Source organism: Rhinatrema bivittatum, chromosome 1, assembly GCF_901001135.1.
Source record: "Rhinatrema bivittatum chromosome 1, aRhiBiv1.1, whole genome shotgun sequence".
NCBI classification, from domain to species: domain Eukaryota; kingdom Metazoa; phylum Chordata; class Amphibia; order Gymnophiona; family Rhinatrematidae; genus Rhinatrema; species Rhinatrema bivittatum.
This window is the reverse complement of record NC_042615.1, coordinates 725,256,607-725,284,099: the sequence shown is the minus strand read 5'-3', so window position 1 is coordinate 725,284,099 and position 27,493 is coordinate 725,256,607. Positions and strand designations below refer to the sequence as shown.

The 27,493-nt window shown below is 42.2% G+C and overlaps 1 protein-coding gene across 1 annotated transcript in view; it reads left to right on the top strand.

Annotated features, from left to right (window-relative positions):
- The first annotated feature begins 6,397 nt into the window (after nt 1–6,397).
- LOC115100786 (granzyme A-like) overlaps nt 6,398–27,493 on the top strand; it is a 48,495-nt gene continuing 27,399 nt past the window's right edge. Inside the window, exon 1 of the mRNA XM_029619660.1 lies at nt 6,398–6,410. Within this exon, the coding sequence (XP_029475520.1) occupies nt 6,398–6,410 (13 nt within the window). The remainder of the gene's footprint in view (nt 6,411–27,493) is intronic.

Below are 27,493 nucleotides of genomic sequence, written 5' to 3'. Positions count from 1 at the left end.
GCGCCAATAGCCTTTGCCCTTACTGTCACAGGGGCTTCTTTGTGCCATTGGTCGGCCCCTGTCACATGGTAGGAGCACAAGATGGCGCCAGCCGTCTATTGCTCCTACCATGTGACAGGGGCTGACCAATGGCACCGGTAGCCCCTGTGACATAGTAAGGGCAAAGGCTATCGGCGCCATTTTGAATACTGGCAGCCGACGGCCCGAGTGCAGGAGATCGCTCCAGGACCCCCACTGGACCACCAGGGACTTTTGGCAAGTCTTGGGGGGGTCAGGACGGTGGGGGTTTTATTCGTTAATGATACGTTGCATTCATGGGGGTTCGCCATACGTTTCGGGACCCCACGAATGCAACGAATAGGGACCTATACGTTGTGGATTGCGCATTCGTTCAAAACGAATGCTCATCCCTATTGATTGCTGCGGCTGAAGCAACCAGAGTCAAATGTGTAGGTAAGAAGGCTTTAATGAATATTGAGAAGGGGAAATCTGTTTTTATTCTGGGATACTTGTGTATAGTGTTTGTATCTCTGAATAGTAGTTTTCTGTATTTGCTCTGAAAGGGAAATCGTACCATACTTTATCTTTCTAACATGTGTAGTCTGCTTCTCACCAGCTATGTGAGTTAAATAATCAAGGTTTTGTAGCAGTTCACCTTTGTATGTCATTTGAATCTCTTCTCACTATACCAGCTCACCAAATTGCCTGGTATGCCGATGGTATTCTATTGTTTGCTATGTTGTACTTTATGAGAGTTAAAGGGAGCGTGTACACGCCGCCTATTAATTTCAGTGAAGATGTACGCGCTGCCTATTGACTTCAATGAAGATGTGAACGCCACCTATTGACTTCAATGAAGATGTATGCGCTGCCTATTTTCAATGAAGGCGTACGCCGCCTATTGACTTCAATGAAGATGTACGCGCTGCCTATTTTCAATGAAGGTGTGCGCCGCCTATTGACTTCAATGAAGATGTGGGCGCCGCCTACTGACTTCAATGAAGGTGTGCGCGCCGCCTATTGTCTTCAATGAAGATGTGGGCGTCGCCTATTGACTTCAATGAAGGTGTGCGCTCAGCCTGTTAACATCAATGGAACTCTGTTGAAACCTTATGAGAGTTAGAGGGAACATGTATTAGATACCTAGGGTAACTTATTTTTGTGTCCAGGCTGTGGGCAACCTGAAGCTGTATAACATGAGTGAGGTTACCCAACTACTTTTATTTGGTGTCCTAAATAAATATGACCATGTGCTTGAATATGTATGTATGTGCTGTGATATGTAAAGAGGGTTTTCTTTACAGAAATGTTTGCTCCTATGGCTGCCCCCTGTACATGGCTTCATGGTGTGTATAGCAATGCAGAGTATAACTAGGTATAGGGCTGGTAACTACAAATGTGTTTGGGCCCTCATCTGTTCCTCCTTCACCATATTAGGATCCATATCTGCCGTACACCTCATGTTAACTTTCTAAGCAAATAAACCTAAATGTCAGTAATAACCTTTAGGCTTACACTGCCCTGACTTCCTCCCTGTGCCCCACAGCTTTCAAGAAATGTAAAGATTGTTAGAAATATATTTGTCATCTATTTTCCTATATGTCATGCATGTCCAGGTCAGTGAACATCCCAGTTGCATGTCTTGCGGGAGATGGTGCTGGTGATCTTCAGTGATGATACAGACTCCAATACCACTCCTTGCCTTCCAAGATGGTTCTTCCTTCTTGACCACTGGACGATTAGTTGCTGTCTTACTGTACCTATACTCTCCTTCCCTCCCCCCTTCCCTCCCCCCTTCCCTCCCCCTCCTTCCTCCCCTCCCCTTTCCTCCTCTCCCCTTTCCTCCCCCTCCTTCCTTCCTCCCCTCCCCCCTTCCTCCCCTTCCTTCCTTCCATGACCCACCCAGCCAATACATGAGCCCCTTCCCCCTTCCACCCATCACCCAGCAGCATGCCCTTACCTGAAATGAACATATCAGTTTAGAAGAAAAATGTTTTATATATCAAAATAATATTTACAATATTAAACAAAAAAAGGATGGGAAGAGGAGAAATAGGGAGCAAAACTATTTACATAAAAAAAAAGCCCGGGAAGTTAGGGAGGCAGGGACAAGAGAGTATGATCACGGACGACGGACCAGATTCCCCAGGACTGTTACAACTGCATCAAGCAGCTGTACAGCCCTGAGGATCTGATCCGTGTCTCAGATCATCTTCTCCTGGACCTTCAGTGCCTTTTGGACCCCCTCACGAAAGCCCTAAATTCTCTTTGACTCAGAGGCTCATCATCGGAAGAACGTGCTCCTGATGATGAGCCTCTGCGCTGCTGCTGTGAGGGGGGGGGGGTGTAGAGGCACGAGAAGGCTAGGAATTCCTTCCTTGACCAGCAAAGGCTGGCCCATGGGTGCCCCCGTGTCCCTAACTCCCCGGGCAAAACGGGAAGGATGCCCTACATGGGGGGAGGGGGGCTAGGGGGAGGCCCGGACTGCGCCTCTTAATGGGGAGGTGGCCTCTGCCTGTGGTGACTCCTCACAGGCCAGAGAGGAGAACCCCCCCCCCCGGAATGGCTGCTGCTACTCTCGGTGCTGGAGCTGGTCCTGGCCTCTCTTCTTCAGGTGCTGTAAAAGAAACCAACAGATCAGACTAACCTGTACATGAATGTACAAACACATGATTGAACATTTCTTTATGGCAATAACCCAAGAACCTTATTCTCCATAGTAACGAAGCTCACAAATGACAAACAAGAATCACCTCAAAGTCTTCCTGAATCAAAATGCAATGAATTAGCTACATTTTTTAGTGACAAAATATTAAACCTATGAAACAAACTCCCCCAAAACAGCAAACAAGCAATCGTAATGCAAAAAAGAGATGTTAACATATGGTCCTCATTTATAGAAATATCAGAACAAGAAGTTGAATCAATGATAAAAAATATAAACCCTGCTCTACACAAAATCGATACAATACCAACAACTGAGATAAAAAAGATTACCAATGTAATAACCCCAACACTAACTAATATCATAAACCTATCCCTAACTGAAGTATTAATGCCAGATACACTAAAAGGGGCAATCATTAAGCCAATCATCAAAAAGAAAAACAGTGACCCATTAATCCTCATTAACTACCGCCCAGTCTCAAACCTCCCATTATTAACTAAATTAATAGAGAAAACAGTACAGAAACAGCTAGCTGAACACCTAGACAATAATAACATACTGTACCCTTCACAACACAGCTTCCGAAAACACTACAGCACTGAGACATTACTTCTCTCACTAACAGACAACATACTAAGAGGTTTTGATAACAGTAAACATTACATCCTTATAATGCTCGACTTATCTGCAGCCTTTGATACAGTAAATCACAAAATACTACTAAAAAGACTTGAAGAAATTGGATTATGTGACAAAACAATAAACTGGTTCAGATCCTACCTAAACAACAGGTTCTTTCAAGTCCAGATAAAAAACACATTATCAGAAAAATTTAAACTTGAAACAGGAGTACCTCAGGGTTCAGCGCTGTCTGCTACCCTCTTTAACATATATATGCTACCCTTATGTCATCTGCTGGCAGGCCTAGGGATAATACATTACATTTACGCAGACGACATTCAATTAATTCTACCAATAGACGACACAATTGAAAAAACATTAAGTCTAGCTAACATGTACCTAGACATAATTAAACAACTACTAAACCAGATGGAACTGGTTATCAACACTGACAAAACTGAATTCCTTCACCTTGAGAGAAAACATACTAAAATCATTCAAACACCGATAACCCTAAGAAATAACCAAAAAATTGAGCTAGCCGAAAAAGTAAGGAATCTGGGAGTAATAATAGACCCAGAAATCAACCTGAAGCAACACATATCTATAAAAGTAAGAGAAGGCTACGCAAAACTTATGGTCCTCAGAAGATTGAAACCATTACTCACACCTGCCCACTTCAGAACAGTATTGCAAACACTTATCTTTTCTAGCACTGACTACTGCAACGCACTCTTACTAGGACTCCCAAGCACATCGATAAGACCACTCCAGATACTTCAAAATACTGCAGCCAGAATACTAACGGGAACAAAGAGGAGGGTCCATATAACCGAAACTCTAGCAGACTTACATTGGTTACCCATCGAATACAGGATAAAATACAAAGCCTTATGCACCATACACAAACTAATATATGATAAAGAAGCAGACTGGCTAAACACACAAAGAAACCTCCGCTCAGCAAACAAAGCACTACTAACAATCCCTTCAGTAAAGTCAGCAAAATTAACCCAAGAGAGAGAAAGGGCTTTATCATTGGCTGGGCCCATACTATGGAACACGATGCCCCCCGAACTCAGATTACAGAATAATCTCAAAACTTTTAAGAAAAATCTAAAAACATGGCTCTTTAAAAAAGCCTTCACTAAAGAGTGTGGAGGGTAGAGAATGAAAGTACAGGGTAATGCAGATGAGAATGAATTTACTCAATCCTACATTTAAGAAGTAATATTTCAAAGCGATAGTAACTCATTAATATTCCTGGACTTGACCAACATTACTCAAATAATGATTTTATTTATGAAATTGTAACCGAACTTTATTGGCACCTGTTAGAATGTATGATATCCTACATTTACTTACCTTAGTCTATGTGCCTATTTGTAAACCGTTGCGATGGTATATAACTTAGCGACAGTATAGAAAAGTTTTTAAATAAATAAATAAATAAATCTTCAATGGTTGATGCTTGCCCGGGCGATTGTAAAAAGCTGCTGAGATGCGCCTATCTCCCTGCCCTTTGAAAAAGGGGACTGGGTGGTGTAGGGGCCGGATAACTTGAAAGAGTCCTGCCAGGGCACCCACTAGCTGCTGTGGCAGGGATCGCATGCTTGCTGGGAGCCTGCAGCCACCACAAGCCCATATTGTTTCAAACAGAGAACTGTTGCTTCCATTTCTCAAATTACTAATGAAAATCGAAAGAGCTATATTTACAACAACATATTTCAAGTTAAACCTTAATACATTTTGAAGAAGCAGATGAAGTTATATGCTATTGAGACATTAGACAATTGATTAAATATTATAAAAGTTATTTCCTCAAAATTTTGTTTGTCTGAATATAATCAATTTGGAATATTTTCTCATAACACATGTATAGCTATATATTTTTGTAATTAATAGGGCTAGATTCATAAAACTATTGCATGCAATAGAAAGAGGGGTGTGTTTTATGGTAATAGCCTATTTATTGCAAAATGTGCTATCTTAGGGGGTCATTTTGTAAGCCTATCGCACGAGATAGCTTGATGGGGTGGAGTCGGGGTGGAGTCGGGGACGGAAGAGGAGGAGTCGGGGCGGACGTCGTGGTGTGTTTGCTAGAGGTGATAAGGTAAGCCACGTTATCGCCACCAGTAGCGCACCCAATAGCACCACCTTTCACAGTAGCGCTATTGGGTGCGAAAGCCGGCAACGATAACAAGGTAGGTTGAGAGAACATTGTACAAATATCATCTTTGTGTGTTTCCTCACGCCTAAGGTCATCAATTTTTCATGTGTGTACTGTTCTGTTCGTACGTCTCACTCTGAATGTCAAAGTGGCCCCTAACCCCTACACTACTACCTAAACCTCACCTCGAGTTACTAGGTGAGCCTCATATAGAGGTAGAAATACCTAACTACTATAAGGGCCTTATAGCTAGGTTCTCTCTCTCTCTCTCTCTCTCTCTCTCTCTCTCTCTCTCTCTCTCTCTCTCTCTCTCTCTCTCTCTCTCTCTCTCTCTCTCTCTCTCTCTCTCTCTCTCTCTCTCTCTCTCTCTCTCTCTCTCTCTCTCTCTCTCTCTCTCTCTCTCTCTCTCTCTCTCAAAGTGCAATATAGTTATGGTGCTTAACACATGCAAAAAGGCCATAATGCAACTTGGAAAATAATCCCTGTAGTTGGATGCATGCTCTTTTTAAAAATAAATGTACTTCATGCTACACTGCTTTTTCAAAAATGTTTTGCGCACATGACTATGAATATGTCATTATCTATTATACAATATTTTTTGAATTACTGTTTCACTGAGACACTTTAAATAATACAAATAACATAATTTTCTTGCACATTGAAGAAAGTTTTTGTCGCTCTGACAATAGAACAGATTAGACCGTGCATGGAGACTTAATGTGAAGGTAAATTTATTAACAACTTGTGAAATTGTAGTAATATCAGTGCCTGACAAATATGATAAAATTCTGAGTTTTAATATACGTCTTAAATATTTTATTCGATTCCCATCTCAATAACGTGTCAATCATTCTGCCATTTTGTGAGTGACGTCACTCTTTGGTTTTCGCGCCATTTGTTACCCTTTAAATACTGGCTTAGTTTACAATATGGATACCATGACGCTTAAACGTGAGCATAAACCTCTCAAAAGGTAAAAACTATTTTACTTACTGACATAGTTTGCATAAAACAGAGATGATTTCTTTGATTTGACACTATCGTTATCATTTTAATATCAGGATGTCAATGTATTTTGAACTTAAAGAAACCGATTATTTAAAAGTATTGTTTTTACTTGTAAATTGAAAAGTCACTGTGTATCCTCACTTAGGCCTGGATTCACTAACACCACCGGGCTCTCTGAATCCCACGGTAACGGGGTGCGGGGGGGCAAAGCGGGGGTGCGGTCCTGTAATAGCCGGCATCAATCACACTACGGCGGTGTGATCGCTGCTGGCGTCACACCAAGTAACTACACCATAAAAGGTGTAGATATTCGGCGCGAAAATGACAGCAAAAAGAATGTGTACCTTTCGCTGTCTGAGAAGTCTTCGCAGAGTTGGCCCCAGTGCCGCCCCCGACTCCTCCTCTTTTGGGGCCGATTCCGCCCCGAGCTAGCTATCGCACGCATGCGCTAGCTATCTAGCTACCGCATGCGTGCGATATCTTTAGAAAATAACCCCCTTAGATGTTTGTCTCAAAAGCTAAAAAATACAATATCCACCAATATATCATTTGCTATAAAAGCAGAGTTTATATTGAGATGAAAACAGAGGACTGTTGCTTCCATTCCTTAGCTTACGTGTTCGCAGGTCAAATGCTTACTAATGAAAATCGAAAGAGCCATATTTATTAGAATCTTTATTTTCATAGACATACAACATCAATACATTTTGAAGAACCAGATATACAGGGTCATTTATCAAAATGCTATAAGGCATTTTGAAAATGCATTAAGGTCTATCACATGTGAAAAGTGCTGTTAACACATGCAATAAGCCTTTAATGCATGCGATAGCACCATAACATAAGGTGTGATGCAAATCCAAAAAAGAGGAGGAGCAGGCTTTACTGTTTTGTGAAGCCCTATTAAACCGCTTTAATGCTGATTTAAGCTACACTTTTTTTAGTAGTGGTAAGCTGGGTGGTGGCTTTATTGCATTTTGTGATGTGGGAGGCCCATCTAGTAACTCGAGGTGAGGTTTAGATATTAGTGTAGGGATTAGGGGCCACTTTGACATTCAAAGTGAGATGTACGAACAGAACAGTACTCTCTTGTGAAGATTTGATGACCCTCGGAGTGAGGAAACTCACTCAAAGATGATATTTTTGCAATGTTCTCTCAACCTAGCTGATGGACTCTCTACCTGGGTAACATCAAGCTAGGTTGAGAGAACATTGCACAAATATCATCTTTGAGTGAGTTTCCTCACTCCGAGGGTCATCAAATCTTCACAAGAGAGCATTGTTCTGTTTGTACGTCTCACTTTGAATGTCAAAGTGGCCCCTAACCCCTACATTAATATCTAAACCTCACCTCGAGTTACTAGGTGGGCCTCCCATAGAGATATAAATACCAATCTAGGGTTAGGGTACTACGGCTAGGCTTTCTCTCTCTCTCTGTTCCCCCCCCCCAGTGGTTGTATATAGAAAATAACGCAATTCTGCTACTTATCTCAGTGATAAAAAGTGATCACAATTTGCAATAACTTAGTGCTTCACATAGGACTAGATTTTAAAAGCCCTGCACGCGTAAATCCCCCAGTCCAAGAACAGATTCCTGAGGCACTCCACTGTTTACCCTTTTCCACTGAGAAAATTGACCATTTAATCCTACTCTCTGTTTCCTGTCTTTTAACCAGTTTGTAATCCACGAAAGGACATCGCTTCCTATCCCATGACTTTTTAGTTTTCTTAGAAGCCTCTCATGAGGGACTTTGTCAAAAGCCTTCTGAAAATCCAAATACACTACATCTACCTGTTCACCTTTATCCACATGTTTATTAACCCCTTCAAAAAAATGAAGCAGATTTGTTAGGCAAGACTTCCCTTGGGTAAATCCATGTTGACTGTGTTCCATTAAATCATGTCTTTCTATATATGCTACAATTTTGATCTTGAGAATAGTTTCCACTATTTTTCCCGTCACTGAAGTCAGGTTCACTGGTCTATAGTTACCCGGATCGCCCCTGGAGTCTTTTTTAAATATTGGGGTTACATTGGCCACCCTCCAGTCTTCAGGTATAATGGATGATTTTAATGATAGGTTTTTAAAGATAGGTTTTACTTTCAAAAATTAATGCCTGGAGGCCCCAAAATTAAAAAAAAAATTTAAAATAAAAAAAAAAACAATTTAAAATTGGCCAGCATCCGTCAGAAGACGGATGATCAATTATGCCGGTGTCCATTTTCTGAACCCGTTGCTGTCAGCGGGTTTGAGAACCGATGCCAGCAAATTTGAGCATCGGCTGTCAAACCCGCTGGCAGCCGCCGCTCCTGTCAAAAAAGACACTGGTGCGTCCCTAGCACCTCTTTTTACTGCAGGCCCTCATTTGCATACTAAATCGTGTGCACAGGAGAGTGGCATGTGCACGCATCGGGAGAGCGGGCGCTCACCTCGGAGTGCGGCTCTCCCGTGGGTTTTACTGTATCGGCCTGTTAGTAATCAAGATAGATACAGAGAGAGAGGAAAGAAGGGAGATGCTATGAGTTAGATGTCAAATTTGAAAACATCCTTTAATACTGTAACATGAATTTCATACTTCCTTTGTTCTCTACTGTGCACACTTCCCTAAGAAAGTGAACTCAGGACCTTGCATGCAATAATAAGATTATATGATGACCTTTAATCCCCCACCCTATTGAGATTTTGCTCCACATGTGGTCACACTCTAGAACAGCTGGCAGAGGTTGCACCAATGAATGTTTCCCTCTTTTTGTTCATCCTAATTCATCTTTTGAGGCACTTTGACTTCTATCTGCATTCTTTCTATTTCTTTTTCTGGCTGTGCTTACCTGGCTTAGGAGCCATGAACTACAACCTGGATTTCATCTACTGTACCATAAATGAATAAATAAATAATAAAAATAAAAAGAATTATGGTCCACTTTGAAGCATATTTATATGTTTATAACAAACCCATTCCAAATCTCTGAAAACAGAGTAAACTTACGAACTCTCAGTTTCTCAGCAGAAAGTTAGACACACCCAGAAATTGTTTTGTACAGGAAACCATGAGAAGAGATAAAGAGAAACTATCAGAAGATAAGTGCCCCAAATATAGAATGACATTCATAAAGTAATCTATATATGTGACAGAGAATCTAAACCATGAGATAACACAGGCTGACACTGGATGTCAGCAAAATATAGTAAATAGTACAGTACAAGCTCACATGCATGAAAACAGGCATGAAAATGTGAATTTGGCGGAAAGTGGCTCAATGTAGCTCAAAAACAAAATGGCAATTAAAAAAAGTGATCTGTAGATGTAGCAGAGGTTCTAAACCATGAGATACCACAGGCTGACACTGGCTGTCAGCATAATACAGTAAATAAAACAGAACAAGCTCATGTGCAGAAAACATGCACGTGGTAGTTGATAAGTGGCTCAAAAACACGACAATCAAAAACGTGATCTGTATAGATAGCAGAGTCTAAATTATGAAATACAAAAAGATGGCACTGAATGTCAGCATAATACAGTAAATAATACAATACAAACTAGCATGGATGAAAATGTGGAGTCAGCGGTTCCAGGGTGTTTCAATATTTGCAAAAAAACTGAAGATGTGGTGATGGGGTCAAATTATCAGAAATCAAAAGATAGCATAAATGGAATAAAGTTATGAAGTTTCAACTTGCTGCAATAATTTTTACCCATTTCTTGGATGCACAAAAACGTGCACTCAACGGTTCTAGCAGTTATCTTTCTTACCGTAAATTGTTCCTACATCTTAAAAAATCCTGAAGTATTAATTTTAGGATGTACATCATAGCAGATTCCTACTACTTTTTTGTATGACAACCAAGAGTTACTTATATTCCAAATAATTTGCAATCTAGGTGTCAATCTTGACCCTTCATTATCTATACAAGATAGCTGTCATAATGAATATCCTTCAAAATAACTTAACTTCACCCTGGATCAGCTTATTTCTAAGACTTTACATCTCTACATTCATACACCAATCTTCTGGACATTTCATCACTCTGAATGGCATGCCTCTCTTCTACAAGAAAAAGGGTCTTCTCTATAGCTGAGCCTACAGTGTGGAATTTTCTCCCTTCTTATTTATGCAGCATGAAAGACACCAAAGAGTTTCAAGAGGCACTAAAAATATTCCTATTTAAGGCAATCTTTTCGGTAATATTTTAACCTCCCACTCTAATACAGCTTGCAGTCTAACTTTCAGCTCAATCGATATAATTATGATTTTATCTTAAAAACAGGTTGTATATGTTATGTCTCTGTATTTGGATAAATTGGAGAATGTATTCATTTATAGAGATTTTGCATCCCATCCCAAACATTAGATGGCATGGGGAATAAGTGATTTTAAATAAATAAATTAAATAAATAAATTTAAGAAGTGACATTCTCTTCTCAGCAGCAGGGGGAAAATATTATGAGGATAGAGGGATCAAACTGGTTGGGGGAAATGACTGGAGATAAAACTGGTCAGGGAAGGAGTGACTTAGTTGGAGGAAAGTAGAGGTCAAGCTATTAGAGGTGGAAAACAATGGATCAAGTTGACCAAGAGGAAAGGACTGTATATATAGCTAGCTGACTGAAGAGGTAGGGCGTGGGGACTAAGGTGGCCATGGGTAGAATAACCTTGTTCATCTTGCTTTTGGCTCATCCTGGAGTTCCTGAAGATTTGGACAAGTTCCTGGAGGAAAAGTTCATAAACAACTTACATAAACTGCCTACCTTGGAATAAACAACATGAAATCTATCTACCCCTTGGAATCCTACCACGTACTTGTGACCTGGTTCGGCCACTGTTGGAAACAGGATACTGGGCATGATGGATCTTTGGTCTGATCCAGTATGGCAAGTCTTATATTCTTATGTTCTTTTGTTGGGTTAGAAGAATGAGTGAGGCCAGAGCTAAGTGCCAAGCTGGAGCCTTTCAAGACTCACCCAGGTGACAGGTACCCATCCTCTGGATACTCACAAGACATGAATCAGGGCTAAGGGACACTTGAACTGGCCTAGAACAGACTGGAGTCAGTCAAGAGAATGGCAAGTTACATACAAGAACAGTAGCAGACTTGAGTAGCAAACTGCAGTTCTGGTCAAGAGTTAGAGTCAGGAAAAGTTCACACAGAAACAGGTTTAACTTAAAATTGGTTTTATAGGCCAGAAACTGGAGTCAGAAACAATGAAGCAGATTTCAACAAGAAGGTGGACTTATAGGCCAATAGCTGGAATCAGTAATAAGTTCTCAAAGAAGAAAGCTTGGATAAGAAGCTTAACTTGCAGACCAGAAACTAGAATCTATAATAAGTTGCACCTTCTGAAAGTAGCAGGTTCTGTAGCAAGAGGTAAGTTAGCCTTCGGGTTGTTGAGAACAGCTTCCTGCTTCCCAGCAACCCCTTTTAGCAGATAGGGGATATGACAGAGGTGTTTAAAATCATGAGAGGTCTAGAACGGGTAGATGTGAATCGGTTATTTACTCTTTCAGTTAATAGAAAGACTAGGGGGCACTCCATGAAGTTAGCATGTGGCACATTTAAAACTAATAGGAGAAAGTTGTTTTTCACTCATTGCACAATTAAACTCTGGAGTTTGTTGCCAGAGGATGTGGTTAGTGCAGTTAGTATAGATGTGTTTAAAAAAGGATTGGATACGTTCTTGGAGGAGAAGTCCATTACCTGCTATTAATTAGGTTGACTTAGAAATTAGCCACTGCTATTACTAGCAACAGTAACATGGGATATATTTAGTTTTGGGTACTTGCCAGGTTCTTATGGCCTGGATTGGCCACTGTTGGAAACAGAATACTGGGCTTGATGGACCCTTGGTCTGACCCAGTTTGGCATGTTCTTATGTTTTATGTCCAGCCAATCCCTTTTGCCCAGAGGTGTGGTTGCCAGGCCTCTATGAACCAGATTTCTCTTCTACTGCTTCCACTCATCTCAGATGCTCAGCTGGTCTTAAAGCTAAGAATCCAGTCCTGAACTTCAAAGCTAAACCAGCTCAAGCTTCCACTGGGACTTGTCCTGACATCAGGTCTATATATGACCTACAAACCCTGCCACTATTCTCTGGTATAGAATACATTTCACCATCTCATCTTTCATCCTTTTTCACATACAGGCTGTGATAGCTTTTATTGGATCAACTTAAGAATTAATTTTGTAATGCTGTGCATAAGATAAGATTGTAAATATTTGCAGATAAGGACCATTTGGCCCACTTAGCTTGCCCAGGAACCCCTGTCAACACTGAGGGTTTCTCCTAGCTATTGGCTGTACAAGCTTATCCACCTACACTCTTGCTTGACGTTAGTATCACCCACTGCACTATTTCTCCCAGCTGTCAATCATACATACAAACATAGAAACATGATCGCAGAAAAGTGTAGATCCCTTCGATCCCTACTAGGAACAGACTTAGAATTAAACCACTTTTTGTTTTGGGAGGAAACATAATAAAAATAGTGTGAATGTATACCTCCCCCATGAAAAAGAAAGTATTTGGTAAGTTCCTCTGGTATATAAAGCCAGACCACTATCTTAGGGTGTGGATTTTAGTTTCTTTTTCCAAAGACAGCAAGACAAATCCCGCTGTCACTCCTTGTGACCTTGGGCAAGTCACTTTACCCTCCATTGCCTCATGTACAAAATAAGATTGTAAGCCCTCTGGGGATAGGGAAATACCTACAGTACCTGAATGTAATCCGCTTTGATGTATACTTTAAAGTGCCAAAAAGCAGAATATAAAAATCTTAAATAAATAAATAAGTCTTGGTTGTTACTTTCTGTTGTTTGACTCTTAACTTCTTCATGGAGACTTTTATTTTGGATATGGGAGTTTCTGTCCACCCTCCCCACCCTCCCCATCCTCTTTTGTATGTTTGGTGTTGATTTATTTATGTCCTGAATACCCAGTTACTAGAGACTCAATTAAGTTATTTCTTTGCTACTTTAACATCAAAGAGAGAGGTTGTTTCCCTGAGAAGGAACCAGCGGATCTTCAGTATCCAGAGGAGAGATGACTTACAGCCGAGCAAAGGAGAAGAAGTAGGGAGTGGAGTAAGGAGAGGAACTGGACTCTACCAGGGCCCTAGGTACATCTGCTGGAGAATGGAAGAAGAGGAGTTCAAACAGGTATCTTTCTGATACTATAAAGAGAAGGAGAAGAGTGAAAAGTCTACAGAGAAATAGGTTCAAAGTACTGATTGAGAGAGGGAAAATATGACTGTTCTTCCTGTTGGGTCTTCTTCAAAAGAAATCTGGGACATAATCCACCCAGGCAGTCTCCCAGGGGTAGAGAGAGAAGACAGAGGCTTAAGAGTGATGAACCCAGTTGAAATCAACAGAAAGATTAAACTGAGTTGCAAATTTATTAACAATAGTTAAATTGTCAAGGCAAAAAAGAATGCTTTATACGTGCACAGTAAACTTTTATCTGTAACACAATCTCTGATTTCTTTTGTTACAGCTAACAATTATTTGGAAGAGAACCGGTTCCACTTTATCATAAACCAATCAGATAAGTATGGTTTGTGTGTTATCTACTATTTCTTCTATATGCAGAATTTAGTAATTAATGCTACTATAAAGAAAGTGAACCTTTGGGTTCCAATTCTATCTTAAGGGTGCAACAAGACAAAATCACCACTATCAAATTGCAGGTAAGTAGAGAAAAGGTGTTTTCTTTCTTTTCCTTTTTGTCTGTCTCTGCATATATGTTAAATCTTTTCACTTTGTCTCTTTCAGTGAGTTTCCCAGTCCTTGTGATTCCTGAGGGTTTTGTATTGTGTACTTTTCCCTAATGTCTCTGACACAATTACTTTTTACAGCTCCTATAGTGCTTCTATACTCTTTTTCTCTGTGGTGCTGAAATTTTCAGTCTAGCTGACTTTTTGACAAGTGTATACTTAGCTGAATTTATTTAAAATGAATCTTCATACCCTCGGCCGCTGGTAGGGTAGAAGAGGTCCAAAAGGCTCATCTGCATACTGCTCCCAGCATCCCCCGGGAGAGGACGTCAAAGATTACAGTGAGAAATCCAGGGTTTGAACTTCACAGCCCCAGTTTCCAGAGGCCCTGTACCCTGTAGAAGAGGACAGGAAGGCTCATCTGCATATTGCTCCCAGCATCCCCCAGGAGAGGGCGCCAGAGGTCACAGCAAACAATCCAGGGTTTGAACTTCACAGCCCCAGCTTCCAGAGGCCCCACACCCTTTGCAGTAGAAAAGGACACAAAGGATCATCTGCATACTGCTCCCAGCATCCCCTGAGAGAGGACACCAGAGGTCACAGTGAGTGATCCAGGGTTTGAACTCCACAGTACCAGCTTCCAGAGGCCATGCACCCTTTGCAGTAGAAGAGGACAGGAAATGCATGCTGTTAGGTGCATGAATCTCAAATCCTTCAAATCTTTGAGTAAAGATCAATTTAATAGTGGTTGAAAGGATTGGTATAGATTTGGGAAATCTTTGGACTTAAAAAAGTCTGGAGAAAGATGAAATGGTGGGATATATTCTTTAGAGTTTGTGTGTGTCTGAGATAATAAGCAAGCCAGAGGTAGTTAATTCTAGTGTCTGTCTTTCCCACCCACCCACCCCTACTCAACCCTTGATTTTTAGGCAGGAGACACTTTCTCATTAAAAATCAATCAGGGTCTTATCTAAATCATACTATTGCATTAGCCCTTATTGAGAGTTTAATCATCCTCTTGTAGGACACTAGCAGCTTAATTAGTAAATACACCTGTAAATTTAAAGTATTCTAATTCCAACTCCCTTAGTTTCCTAAACTTAACTAGGAACTCATCAAAATTAAGATGAAGGCAGCAGTCCAGCAGCAAGAGGGAGGGCTTTCCAGTCTTTTGCACTGAGTGTCACATGTATGATCTTTTACCCACCAGTGACAGATTGTATGTTATTTACCTAGCGCAAAGGGCTCCTGGCTCTCAGGGAATGAGTCTGATCTCTGGAGGCTAGAGTGGCAGACTTGGAGGAGCTGAGGCAGACAGAGAGATACATTGATCAGACCTTCAGGGACATAGTACCCATCCCAAAACCACGGGCGGGTGGCCAGCTTTGCATGCAGGTGGAATTTTTAGAAAATTTTTATTTTATTTTATTTTTTTTATTTAAAAGAATTTATATTCCACAAATTAAACAGGATCTGTCTGGCTAAGCAGTTTACAAATATATAATATACATAATAAATACACTGTTATGCTCAGGCTTGTGGACCCTTGGCTGACGAGAGGATGGTATACCTTTCGGAGGGTCCGTAGGCTCTCTCGTTGGGTGGCGAGGCAGAACAGGAGGCAGGACCAGCTGACCCTTGGCACTGGAGACTGAGGTGAACATGGAGGCGATGAAGAGACGAGATAAGGCGCTGTGTCTTCACCACTTGTGGTCTGCGGTCCCCCCGGGAGGAGCCCGTAGGGACCCGGGCCGCTGGGACTTAGGTGGGCCCTTGGAGACGGTGGTCTTGAAGGAGTCCTAGGTCAAGTGCCAGAGGATCGACGCTCACCAGTCTGGTCGTGTACTAGAGAATCACCGCTTGCCAATCCGGAGTCAGGAACCAGAGAATCACCGTAAGCCAATCCGAAGTCAGGAACCAGGAACGTCAAGACGGAACAGGAACGAGATCCAAAGCTTGAAGACTCACCGAAGCAAGCAGACTAGACAGCACTAGGGGACGTTGCCAAGTCGCTGGATGAGCAGAGGAAGCTGCCTTATATACTTCCTTGCTCTGCCTGATGGAAGACAGGTGAAGCCATTTAAAGGGATTAGGTCCCTTTAAATCACTGGAGGGGGCGCGGCCTCGTGCCTAAGGATGGCAGCGGCCATCTTGAATCTCCCCCGCGAAGGGGAGATGCCGTCAGACGCTGCAAAGGGGGAAGCAGGACGGCTTCCCCTGCAGCGAGCAGGTCCGGAGGCCGCGTGGGCGCGGTGGCCCGAATCGGAGCCCTCCCCCGGGGCTCCCGCGGCGAGAGAACGCCATGACTCAGGTATGGGGCCTGCGGTCGTGGGACACCACGGCCGTGGGACACAACATACACAAATTAAGACAAGTATAATATATCAAATAAAACAATACATCCAAAATATTAAAACTAACTGAATATTAAACTAACTGAAAGGTTAATAAAATCAAGACAGATTTGTTATGTTCATGACAATGAAATCAATAAACTGTAAAAGTTGTTAAGTAATGTTGTATGCAGCGGCAAAGAGATATGTTTTTAAAGCCTTTTAAAATTCTTTTGCATTTGCCAATAAACAAATTTCATCTGGGATGGTATTCCAGAGGATTGGACTGGTGACAGAAAAAGCTCGGCGACACAATCGGGGATCCCCCAGTCCGCTCCAATTAAGGATTGCTCACTGTGATCTCTGACGTCCTCTCCTGGGGGATGCTGAGAGAAGTATGCAGATGAGCCTTCCGGTCCTCTTCTAACCTAACCTTTCCCATTTTTTTTATTTTATACTTACTGCTCCACAGGATTAGAAGTAACCTTCACATACTGGCCGGCTGCTGGCACTCACTTCCCTAGGACAGCATCGAATGGTGCTGTCTTGGCCTGCCCCCCACCCCTCCCCATCCAGAACATGACCCCCTGGCCTGCCCCTTTCAGCAGGCCTGGCACTTCGTTGCATAACCCCTAGCTGAGCTGGACTTCTGCTCTATCCTGTATTTGAGATACAGGATAGAGCAGAAGTAGAACAGACACTACATTATAACAACAGTCCTGTGAAGCAATTACAAAGTATCCTTTCTTGTGGACTGAGATTCCCTTTTTAATGAAGGTATCTTCCATGTGACTCATCTGCAATTCACAAAGTATCTTTCTTGAAGTCCAGCTCTACTGCAAGTGTGTCATTGTTTCATTACAAGCACTTTGTATATATTTTGACGTTTTGTGTTGATATCTACACGTTATAAATGCATAACAATACAGTGAGTTTAGAAGCTGTTGTGCAGGAGGTGGACCCTTGAGCCAAAGTGGGGTTGACACTACCCATAGGGCAGGCCCTACAGGTCCCCACCATTGGTAGGTGGAGCTGGATGACTGATGGAGGCCGGCTGGAGCTTTGCCAATACCAGCCCTCGTTCCCCGCAGGTTGAGCCCTTGGGTGCCAGGACCGGCTGGAATTAGGTGGGCCTCTGTCCGAGGTCTTCAGATAGACGAGAAGGAGGTCAGCCAGGGCCAGCAAAGGAAGTAATGGAGAGTGTGAACTGGACGAGGCTGATTCCTGGAGACCCGGGCGCGAAGAGGAACGAGAGACAGACAGGGGGTGCCCAGGTAAGAACAGGCTGAAGCCTGAAAGGCCAAGTCCAGAGTAGAAACTGAAGAGGCATCGTTGAACAGGCTGCAGTCAGGGCAGGCAGCAGGCGGCAGGCAAGGAGGTATGGCAAGACAAAGGTCAGGACCAGGAGATGATCAGTAGTGTGGCTGGGCAAAGCAGAGGTCAGGTCCAGGGGATGATCAGTAGCGTGGTCAAGCAAAACAGGGGTCAGGTCCAGGAGATGATCATAGCGTAGTCAGACAAAGCAGAGGTTGGGTCCAGGAGTCAATCCGTAGAAGTCAAGTAGAATAAACACAAGGCACAGGAACAAGGAGAAGTAACGGAACCAGGATCAGGAACACAGAAGAAGAGGAACCAGGTACATGAAGGAATCACCAGAGGAAGCAACGAAGTACACGACCAGCGTGGAGACCTGTTGAAAAGGCAACTAACTAAGGCTGGGCCTGGCCTTATATACCAGAGCTGCGGGTTGTATTTTCGCCGTGGCCCATTTAAAAGGAAAGAAGATGCACACGCATGCCTAGAGAGGAGTGCGGCACGGAATGGCGGCGTCTCTCCGTGGACCACGCAGGGAGACCTGCTGTGGAGCACAGGTGTCCGCCGAGGAAACAGAAGCACCAGGGGTGGCCTAAGGACGAAGCGGCAGCCCATAGCTGCGAGGGAAGAGGAGCCAGACGCTGGAACAGGCAGTAGAGGGTAAGAGGGCCTGGCCGCGGGTCTGCCATGGCCGGCACACACAACAGAAGCAATATGAATGAGGAATGATTGACTAGGGCAATTGATAAATATATGTGTGTGTTATTGTGACAATTTAATTTTTTTGAATTATTTTTTGAATAGTTTTGATATCCTTTGCCCTTGTGTAATAAAACTTGCAACATTAATCATCTTTCAAATCATTTAAAACATTTGTGATGTTACCCTATTTTAGGGTTCTCTGATTATAGATAGATAGCTAGATAGATAGATAGAAAGAAAGAAAGAGACCAGGTAATATGTAGTTATATATAAGATGCTCAACAAAGACCAAAGAACACGCCGAATGAATGGAGAAAGAGTACTTATATGGATGATATGGTAACAATTAAAAGCAAATCGTTATTAATATTATTTGAAACAAGTAAAATAAAAGAACACCTTGGTAATGTTAAATATAACACATCAAAAAAACAAACATATGTCCCTATGTGCATGCATAGGTTTGACAATCTGATATAAATGTCTCCCCACCTATATCCAGCTTTTGTACAGAAACTAAATCACTGTTATAGCATATGATGATAATTCACATACCAAGATCATATGGCACTACAATGAATTATAATATGGGTGAGCTCAAAACATACATAAAAACATTACAGATGTTTATATATGAAAAGGACATAATTTGTTGTAAATACCAACCAACAAAATGCATTGCTCAAAAAGTATTTATTTTAATTATTTTATTTAAAAGTATTTATATACCGTTTTTCAAAACAAGGTTTTTTTGTCAAAACGGTTTACATAGTAAAATGAAAATAAAATAAAATAAAATAGAGTTAAAAATTAAAGATAAAAAATAAAATTAAAATACAAAAACTGATATATACCTCATGGTAACAAAAAATCTAATTAAATAAACAGAACTGGAGCTGGGCCATAATACATTTTATGGAAGGGAAAAGGTGGGAAGAAATGAATAGGGAGGAGGGGATGCATAAGGTGGAAACATGAATGATGTTAAGCATTGGGGGTAGGGAAGGGGTTGCTAGGTTACTGAGTGTTGATTATTTGAAGTAGTGTGTTGTGGATGGATGTTAAATGCTAATTGAAATAAATATGTTTTTAATGACTTCTTAAATTGTTGGGTATTGGATAATGAACGAAGTAAATTGGGTATAGAGTTCCAAATGGTGGGTTCTGCTACAGAAAATGCTCTTCTTCTGGTGATATCAAGTCTAGCCTGTCGTGGAGAGGGGATGTCTAATAAGTTTTGAGTTAGTGATCTTAAATGACGGGTGGGTTTGTAAATGCGGAGTAATGAGCACAGCCATGTGGAAGATGAGTTATGTAGTAGGCCGTGAATAATGGTAAGAACTTTGTATTTTATTCTGTATTTTATTGGTAACCAGTGTAAGGATTGAAGAATAGGTGTAATATGTTTTCGAATGGGAGTACCTGATAGAATACGAGCAGCACTGTTTTGAACGATTTCCAAAGGATGAATTATAGAGTCGGAAAGTATACAGAACAAACACCTGATACAGTGGTAAATGTGAACAATTTGCATTTATTCAAAACCAGCTTGAAGATTGCACTTGAAAATGGTGTTCCTCCTGGGTATGATGTCAGTTGTTCCAACAAGGCCCTTGTTTTGCCAAATGTGTTTCCTCCTGAGGAAGATTTGCTTTTAATTGTTACTATATCATCCATATAAGTTCTTTTTCTCCATTCCTTCGGAGTGTTCATTGATCTCTCTTTCTCTCTCTCTCTCTACCACAAAAACCCTCTCCCTCTCTACCACAAAAACCCTTAAAAAAAAGGGGGGGGAGGAAAAAAAGCACCTGTATTCACTTACAATATTTGATACCATCAATTATTTAAAATAAAAATTCATATTTATTGAAAAAAATATTTTATAAAAGTATTTTGTTTACATACAATTCAAAATACTCATACATAAATTTAATATAAAGAATACACATTTCCTACACCTAAAAACCACAAGTATTCATCTCTCAACTTTAACTAATCTCTTACTATCATTAATTATAGTCACCCTTTATACAATCACAGCCCACTAATACACCCTATATATTTGAGCACAATACAGCACCAAAAGGTTATACTTGTTCATGTATAACACATTTCCGTCAATGAATACATGTCAATGAATACATAAATATAACATTTACTCTCCATATAATTTTAATCCACTTATCTATTAGTTAGTGTTACAATACAATACTGAAAAAAGAGCAGTTATGCCCAACCGTAATTTTTCTTTTCTTAATGTCACTCTGTGTAGTTTTGATGGCATAACTCATTACTCGCTTATCCCTATCCGTCTCCCGCTGTGTCCAATGATGGCGTATTCACTTATTTTGCATATCCTAACAAGGCCTCGTTTCGCCTATACGGCTTCTTCAGAGGAACTTTAATTTTGAAACGAAACCATCAGCTGCACACGGAACAGTATAAACTGCATCTGTGTTCCACTATCCAATCAGCTTTAAAGAATCCATTGAACCATCATTCACTCATTGTTATTAAAAAGGGCTCCAATATTCAAAAGGCACGAATATTAAAGATGTTTGAAATGCTATTTTTACATTTGCTCCATAACGGCTCTCTTAAGTTATTCTTCTGTGCCGGCCAAATGGCTTTAGACTTTTGATTCCATAACGAGGAATCAAAAGTCTAAAGCTGGGAGACGGATAGGGATAAGTGAGTAATGCTCACTTCAGCTGTTCCAGGGCTTCTCCCTCAGCTGCGCTCTTCGCCTTCTCCTTCCCCAGTCATTCTTTCACTACCACCCAGGGAAGAGATATGCTGCATGCACTTGCTCCGAGGCCCTCACCACCCAGTGAACAGTTGATTGCTGGCTCTCCCATGCAGCCAATTGTTGTCTGCTCTGCACCCCAAGCCACAGCATGGATCTGGAGCACTCCAAAGTTGCCCCTACAGAAGCATGGGACATGACAGCCTCCATGCAGTTCTCCAGCAGGATCCAGCAAAGCAGGCATGTAAATACTTAAATTTAAAAAAAAATTACCACCCCTTTCTTTATTTTAACCCCTGGGTTACATAGGAGATGACAAAGACTATGTATTAGAAAAGACATCACAACAGAATTGCATCTTTAATATCTCACCTACAATGGGAAGCTCAACAATTGCCCTAGATAATATGAGAGAACATTGATTTAAAAACTGAATCAAATGGCTTGAACATCTAACTTTTACTTAAAACTGTGAGAAGTCACAAATGTATTTAAAACACTTGTACCATCAGAAGTCAACTAACTAGCTGTAAAGATTATTTTCATCATTGCTAAACATATATTTGGAAATCATTTCAGCTTCCAGTGTGTTATTTGCTGCAAAGTGACATTAATGCTTATCAGAGCTTTATGCAAGAACTGTGACCTGAGAATTCAGACTTTGCAATGTGAAGCAAGGCCCTTCACATTTTCACATTTTCTCCTGCTAAGGGAACCCCACAGAATTAAGATAATTTTAACAATAATGGTCATTACCATTTGAAACTTAGCATTTGAGATATGGCCTCTGGAACCACTATCTAGGTTCAATCAGCCCAGGGGTTACACAGGTTTGACTGCCTACAGCTGGAAAGTATAACCAAGGCAGTCTACTGACCATGCTATGCTATCTGACATCTCCCCCTAATCATACCTGAAAGCATTTTGGTTTCTGATGGAACAGGACAGTTTAGTTGGTGGAAACCCTGAGCTGATCATGTTTGACAAGTTGGAAAATGTTTTGCCTGTTTTATAGGGATGTGAATCGTTTTTTGACGATTTAAAATATCGTCCGATATATTTTAAATCGTCAAAAATCGTTAGAGGCGATATATAATAGGAATTCCCCCGATTTATCGTCAAAAATCGTAAATCGGGGGAAGGGGGAGGGCGGGAAAACTGGCACACTAAAACAACCCTAAAACCCACCCTGACCCTTTAAAATAAATCCCCCACCCTCCCGAACCCCCCCAAAATGTCTTAAATTACCTGGGGTCCAGTGGGGGGGGGGTCCCGGTGTGATGTTCCACTCTCGGGCCATGGGTGCGTTGATAGAAATGGCGCTGGCGCCATTTTGGTTCCTGTCCCCCGACATCACGAGCGTAGGAGATCGCTCCCGGACCCCCGCTGGACCACCAGGGACTTTTGGCCAGCTTGGGGGGGGGCCTCCTGACCCTCACAAGACTTGCCAAAAGTCCAGCGGGGGTCCGGGAACGACCTCCTGCACTCGAATCATGTTGCCGTATTGCAAAATGGTGCTGGCTGTATGGCCATATTGCCGTATTGCAAAATGGCACCGGCCGTATGGCCTTATGGCCGGCGCCATTTTGCAATATGGCAACACAATTCGAGTGCAGGAGGTCGTTCCCGGACCCCCGCTGGACTTTTGGCAAGTCTTGTGGGGGTCAGGAGGCCCCCCCAAGCTGGCCAAAAGTCCCTGGGGGTCCAGCGGGGGTCCTGGAGTGATCTCCTATGCTCGTGACTTCGGGGGACAGGAACCAAAATGGCGCCGGCACCATTTCTATCAACGCACCCATGGCCCGAGAGTGGAAGATCACACCGGGACCCCCCCACTGGACCCCAGGTAATTTAAGACATTTTGGGGGGGTTCAGGAGGGTGGGGGATTTATTTTAAAGGGTCGGGGTGGGTTTTAGGGTTGTTTTAGTGTGCCGGTTTTCCCGCCCTCCCCCGATTTATGATTTACACGATATTTAAAAAAACAAAACCGCGACGATCCGATTCCCTCCCCCCCCAGCCAAAATCGATCGTTAAGACGATCGATCACACGATTCACATCTCTACTGTTTTATAGTTATGTTGCAATACTAGCAAATGACCAATTGATGGCAATTTTAGACATGTGAGCATTGCTGTTCTCTGTGCTATAGTGATTTTGGGGCATGATGTATGTTCCTTTAATAGGTGGTTCATTCTCATTTGATGACCGAGTATTTAGTGGGGCTATAAAAGTGAGGAGTTTTTGGTGGGTTTTGCCCTTTTTGCTCCTGCCTTTCTAAGGGTAGGAGTTATGGAAGGAACCTCTAAGGATGTGAACTGAAACAAATCTCAGTGTACCTGGAAGATGTAATAGAGCAAATTAAAGAGGAGCAAATCACCTGGACCAGATGATGTACATCCCAGAGTGCTGAAAAAATGCAGACTTGCTATTAGTAATTTGTAAATTGTTGTGTATTGGGAACTGATTAAAAGATAGAAAACAGAGAGTAGGGCTAAATGGTAAATTTTCCCAATGGAGAAAGGTGAATAATGGAGCACCCCAGGAATCTGTTCTGGGACCATTGCTTTTTAATATATTTATAAACAATTTGGAAATGGGAAAAATGAGTAAGGTGATCAAAATGCTTCCAATGACACCAAATTATTCAAAGTTGTTAAATCACAAGAGGATTGTGAGAAATTGCAAGAGGACCTTGCAAAATTGGGAGACTGGGCATGCAAATGGCAAATTAAATTTAATGTGGACAAGTGCAAAGTGATGCACTTAGGGAAGAGTAGCCCAAATTATAGCTGCACAATGCAAGGTTCAACATTAGGAGTCATTATTCAGGAAAAAGACCTTGGCATCATCATTGATAATATGTTGAAATAGTCTGCTCAGTGTGCAGCAGCAGCCAAGAAACAAATATAATGCTAGAAATTATTATGAAAGAAATGGAGAAAAAAACAGAGAATATAATAATGTCTCTATATTGGTCCATGGTATGACCTCATCTTCAGTATTGTGTTCAGTTCTGGTCACCACATCTCAGAAAAGATATAGCAGAATTAGAAAAGGTACAGAGAAAGGTGACCAAAATGATAAGGGGATGGAACAATTCCCCTATGAGGAACAGCTAAAGAGGTTAGGACTCTTCAACTTGGGGAAGAGACAGCTGAGGGGAAACATGATAGAGGTCTTTAAAATAATGAGTGGAATGGAACAAGTAAACAATCAGTTGTTTTAATCTTTCAAAGATTACAAAGACTTGGGGAAGCACAATGAGGTTACTAGGTGATACATTTAAAACTAATAAGAGAAAATAATTTTTTGCTCAATACATATTTAAGCTCTGGAATTCATGCCAGAGAATGTTAGTGAATGTTATTAGTGTAGCTGCATTTAAAAAAGGTTTGGACAAATTCCTGGAGGAAAAGTCTATTATTGAGGCAGAGTTGCAGAAATCCACTGCTCATCCCTGGGATAAGCAGCATGGAATCTATCTTCCCCTTGGGATCCTACTAGGTATTTGGACCTGGACTCGACACAGTTGGAAACAGGATACTGGGCTTGCTGGACCTTTGCTCTGACCCAGTATGGCAAGTCTTATCTTCTTATGTAATTACCTGGAGTCGCCAGTCTGCAAGTTGCTAAGCTTGGAGACCCTCCCATTGGGGCCCTGCAGTGGCTTTTCCACTCAAGGGAAGAGGCCTGAGGCCATAAAGAGGAGAGGGTCTTCCACCTCCTGAAGAAGATACCTGAAGGAGGTGGATGTTTTGAATATTTAGGCTTTAAAATCTGTGTCCTATGCTTTAATAGTAATTGATTACTGCAATGAATTTATTGGGAGCTGTCACCAGGTGCTTACAAGTGATTCAGAACATGGCAGCCAGAGTTATCATGGGTGCTTAAGGAGGACACCAGCTATTCCACATCTATTGAATTTTCACTGGTTGCCTTTTAAATGTAAGTTTAACATTTTAGTCTTGGTATTTAGGATATTAAGAGGGCCGTGTTCCCCACATTTAAGTAACTGGCCCCCCTCATTTATCAAAATGAGTTAAGGTGTTTTTGCATGTGAAAAGCCTTGTTAACACATGCAATAAGCCCTTAACGCATGCAAAAACGCCTTTAATGCATGTGATAGCACCATATCGTATGGTGCGATGCAATTTTAAAAAGAGGAGGAGTGGGCTGGGTTTATGAAACCCTAGGGGCGGATTTTCAGAGCCCTGCTCGCGTAAATCCGCCCAAAACCGGGCGGATTTACGCAAGCAGGGCCCTGCGCGCCGGGAAGCCTATTTTACATAGGCCTCCCGGTGCGCGCAGAGCCCCGGGACTTGCGTAAGTCCCGGGGTTCTCCGAGGGGGGCGTGTCGGGGGCGTGTCGGGGGGCGGGCCCGGTGGTCGCGGCGTTTCGGGGGCGTGTCGGCAGCGTTTTGGGGGCAGGTACGGGGTGTGGCTACGGCCCGGGGCAGTCCGGGGGCATGGCCGCGCCCTCCGTACCCGCCCCAGGTCGCGGGCCCGGCGCGCAGGAGGCCCGCTGGCGCGCGGGGATTTACGCCTCCCTCTGGGAGGCGTAAATCCCCCGACAAAGGTAAGGGGGGGGTTTAGACAGGGCCGGGCGGGTGGGTTAGGTAGGGGAAGGGAGGGGAAGGTGAGGGGAGGGCAAAGGAAAGTTCCCTCTGAGGCCGCTCCGATTTCGGAGCGGCCTTGGAGGGAACGGGGGTAGGCTGCGCGGCTCAGCGCGCGCCGGCTATACAAAATCCATAGCCTTGCGCGCGCCGATCCAGGTTTTTAGCAGATACGCGCGGCTCCGCGCGTATCTACTAAAATCCAGCGTACTTTTGTTTGCGCCTGGAGCGCAAACAAAAGTAGGCTATTCGCGCGCCTTTTAAAATCCGCCCCCTATTGCACAGCTTTAACACTGATTTTAGCTACAACTTTTTCAGGAGTGTTAAGCCATGTAATAGCTTGTGCTATGGCTGATTGCCTGTTGTGATGAGGTTGCTGGGTTTGGTAGTTTGAAGCTCCCAGGACATCTACCTAGCTATGAGAGAGAGAGACAAAGACAGAGACAGAGAGACTAGCCATAATGCCTTGACCCTAGATATGTATTTATATCTCTATGGAGGCCCACCTAGTAACTCGAGGTAAGGTTTAGGTATTGTAACATCAAGCTAGATTGAGAGAACATTGCACAAATCTCATCTTTGGGTGAGTTTCCTCACTCCGAGGGTCATCAAATGTTCACAAGAGAGCACTGTTCTGTTCATACGTCTCACATTGAATGTCAAAGTGGCCCCTAACCCCTACACTAATACCTAAACCTCACCTCGAGTTACTAGGTGGGCTCCCATAGAGATATAAATACGTATCTAGGGTCAGGGCATTATGGCTAGTCTCTCTCTCTTTCTCTTCCTCCCCCCCCCCCCAGTGGTTGTATGTAGGAAATACCACATTCCGGCACTTATCTCAAAGTGTGAAAAAGTAATCGCAATTTGTGGTAACTTAGCTCTTCACATAGGCATTATTGCAATAAACTCCCTATTACCATAAAACACACCCCTTTTTCCATCACATGCAATATTTACTGCATTTTGATAAAGCAAGGCCTGAATTTGTTGGTCTAAATCTGAACGATTGTTATGAGCATTACATTCAATACCAACTACTACTTCCTTCAGTGAAGGCATTTCATAAACAAGTTGCAAAAAAAGAGCTTTCTCTTCAATATTGCCAAAGTTATGGAATGATTTACTTATCGATGTGAGACAGGACACTGAGCTAATGCATTTTAGGAAGAAATGAATAATCTGACTGATGATTTCAGAGTTGGGGAATGTGTAAGATGGTATTTGGTGCTGTAATTTTACATCTTCAAATACACAGTTGTTTAAACAAACTGCAGAGAGTGGATTTTTTCTCTCTTTTTCTTTTTTGTTTATATGTTTGTATTGTTCTTAATTATTTTAATGGTATGATTTCATGGGCTAAGCTTTGTACATTGCTTTGGGTGATTCTTTTGAATGTGTAAAGCTTTTTTCAGGGGGGACCAAGCTTGGCGAGAAGTCCTGGGTAGTAGTAGACCCAAAGGTTACTGGCATGGGGAAGGCCATGGAATCCTTACCTCCTAGAGGATTGGAAAATTAAAGGAAATATGGGAGGTCAGAGACCAAGGTTACGTGATTAGCTCTGAAAATGGGAAGTGTCATTGGAATCCCGTTTGAGTGTGAATTCTGGTATG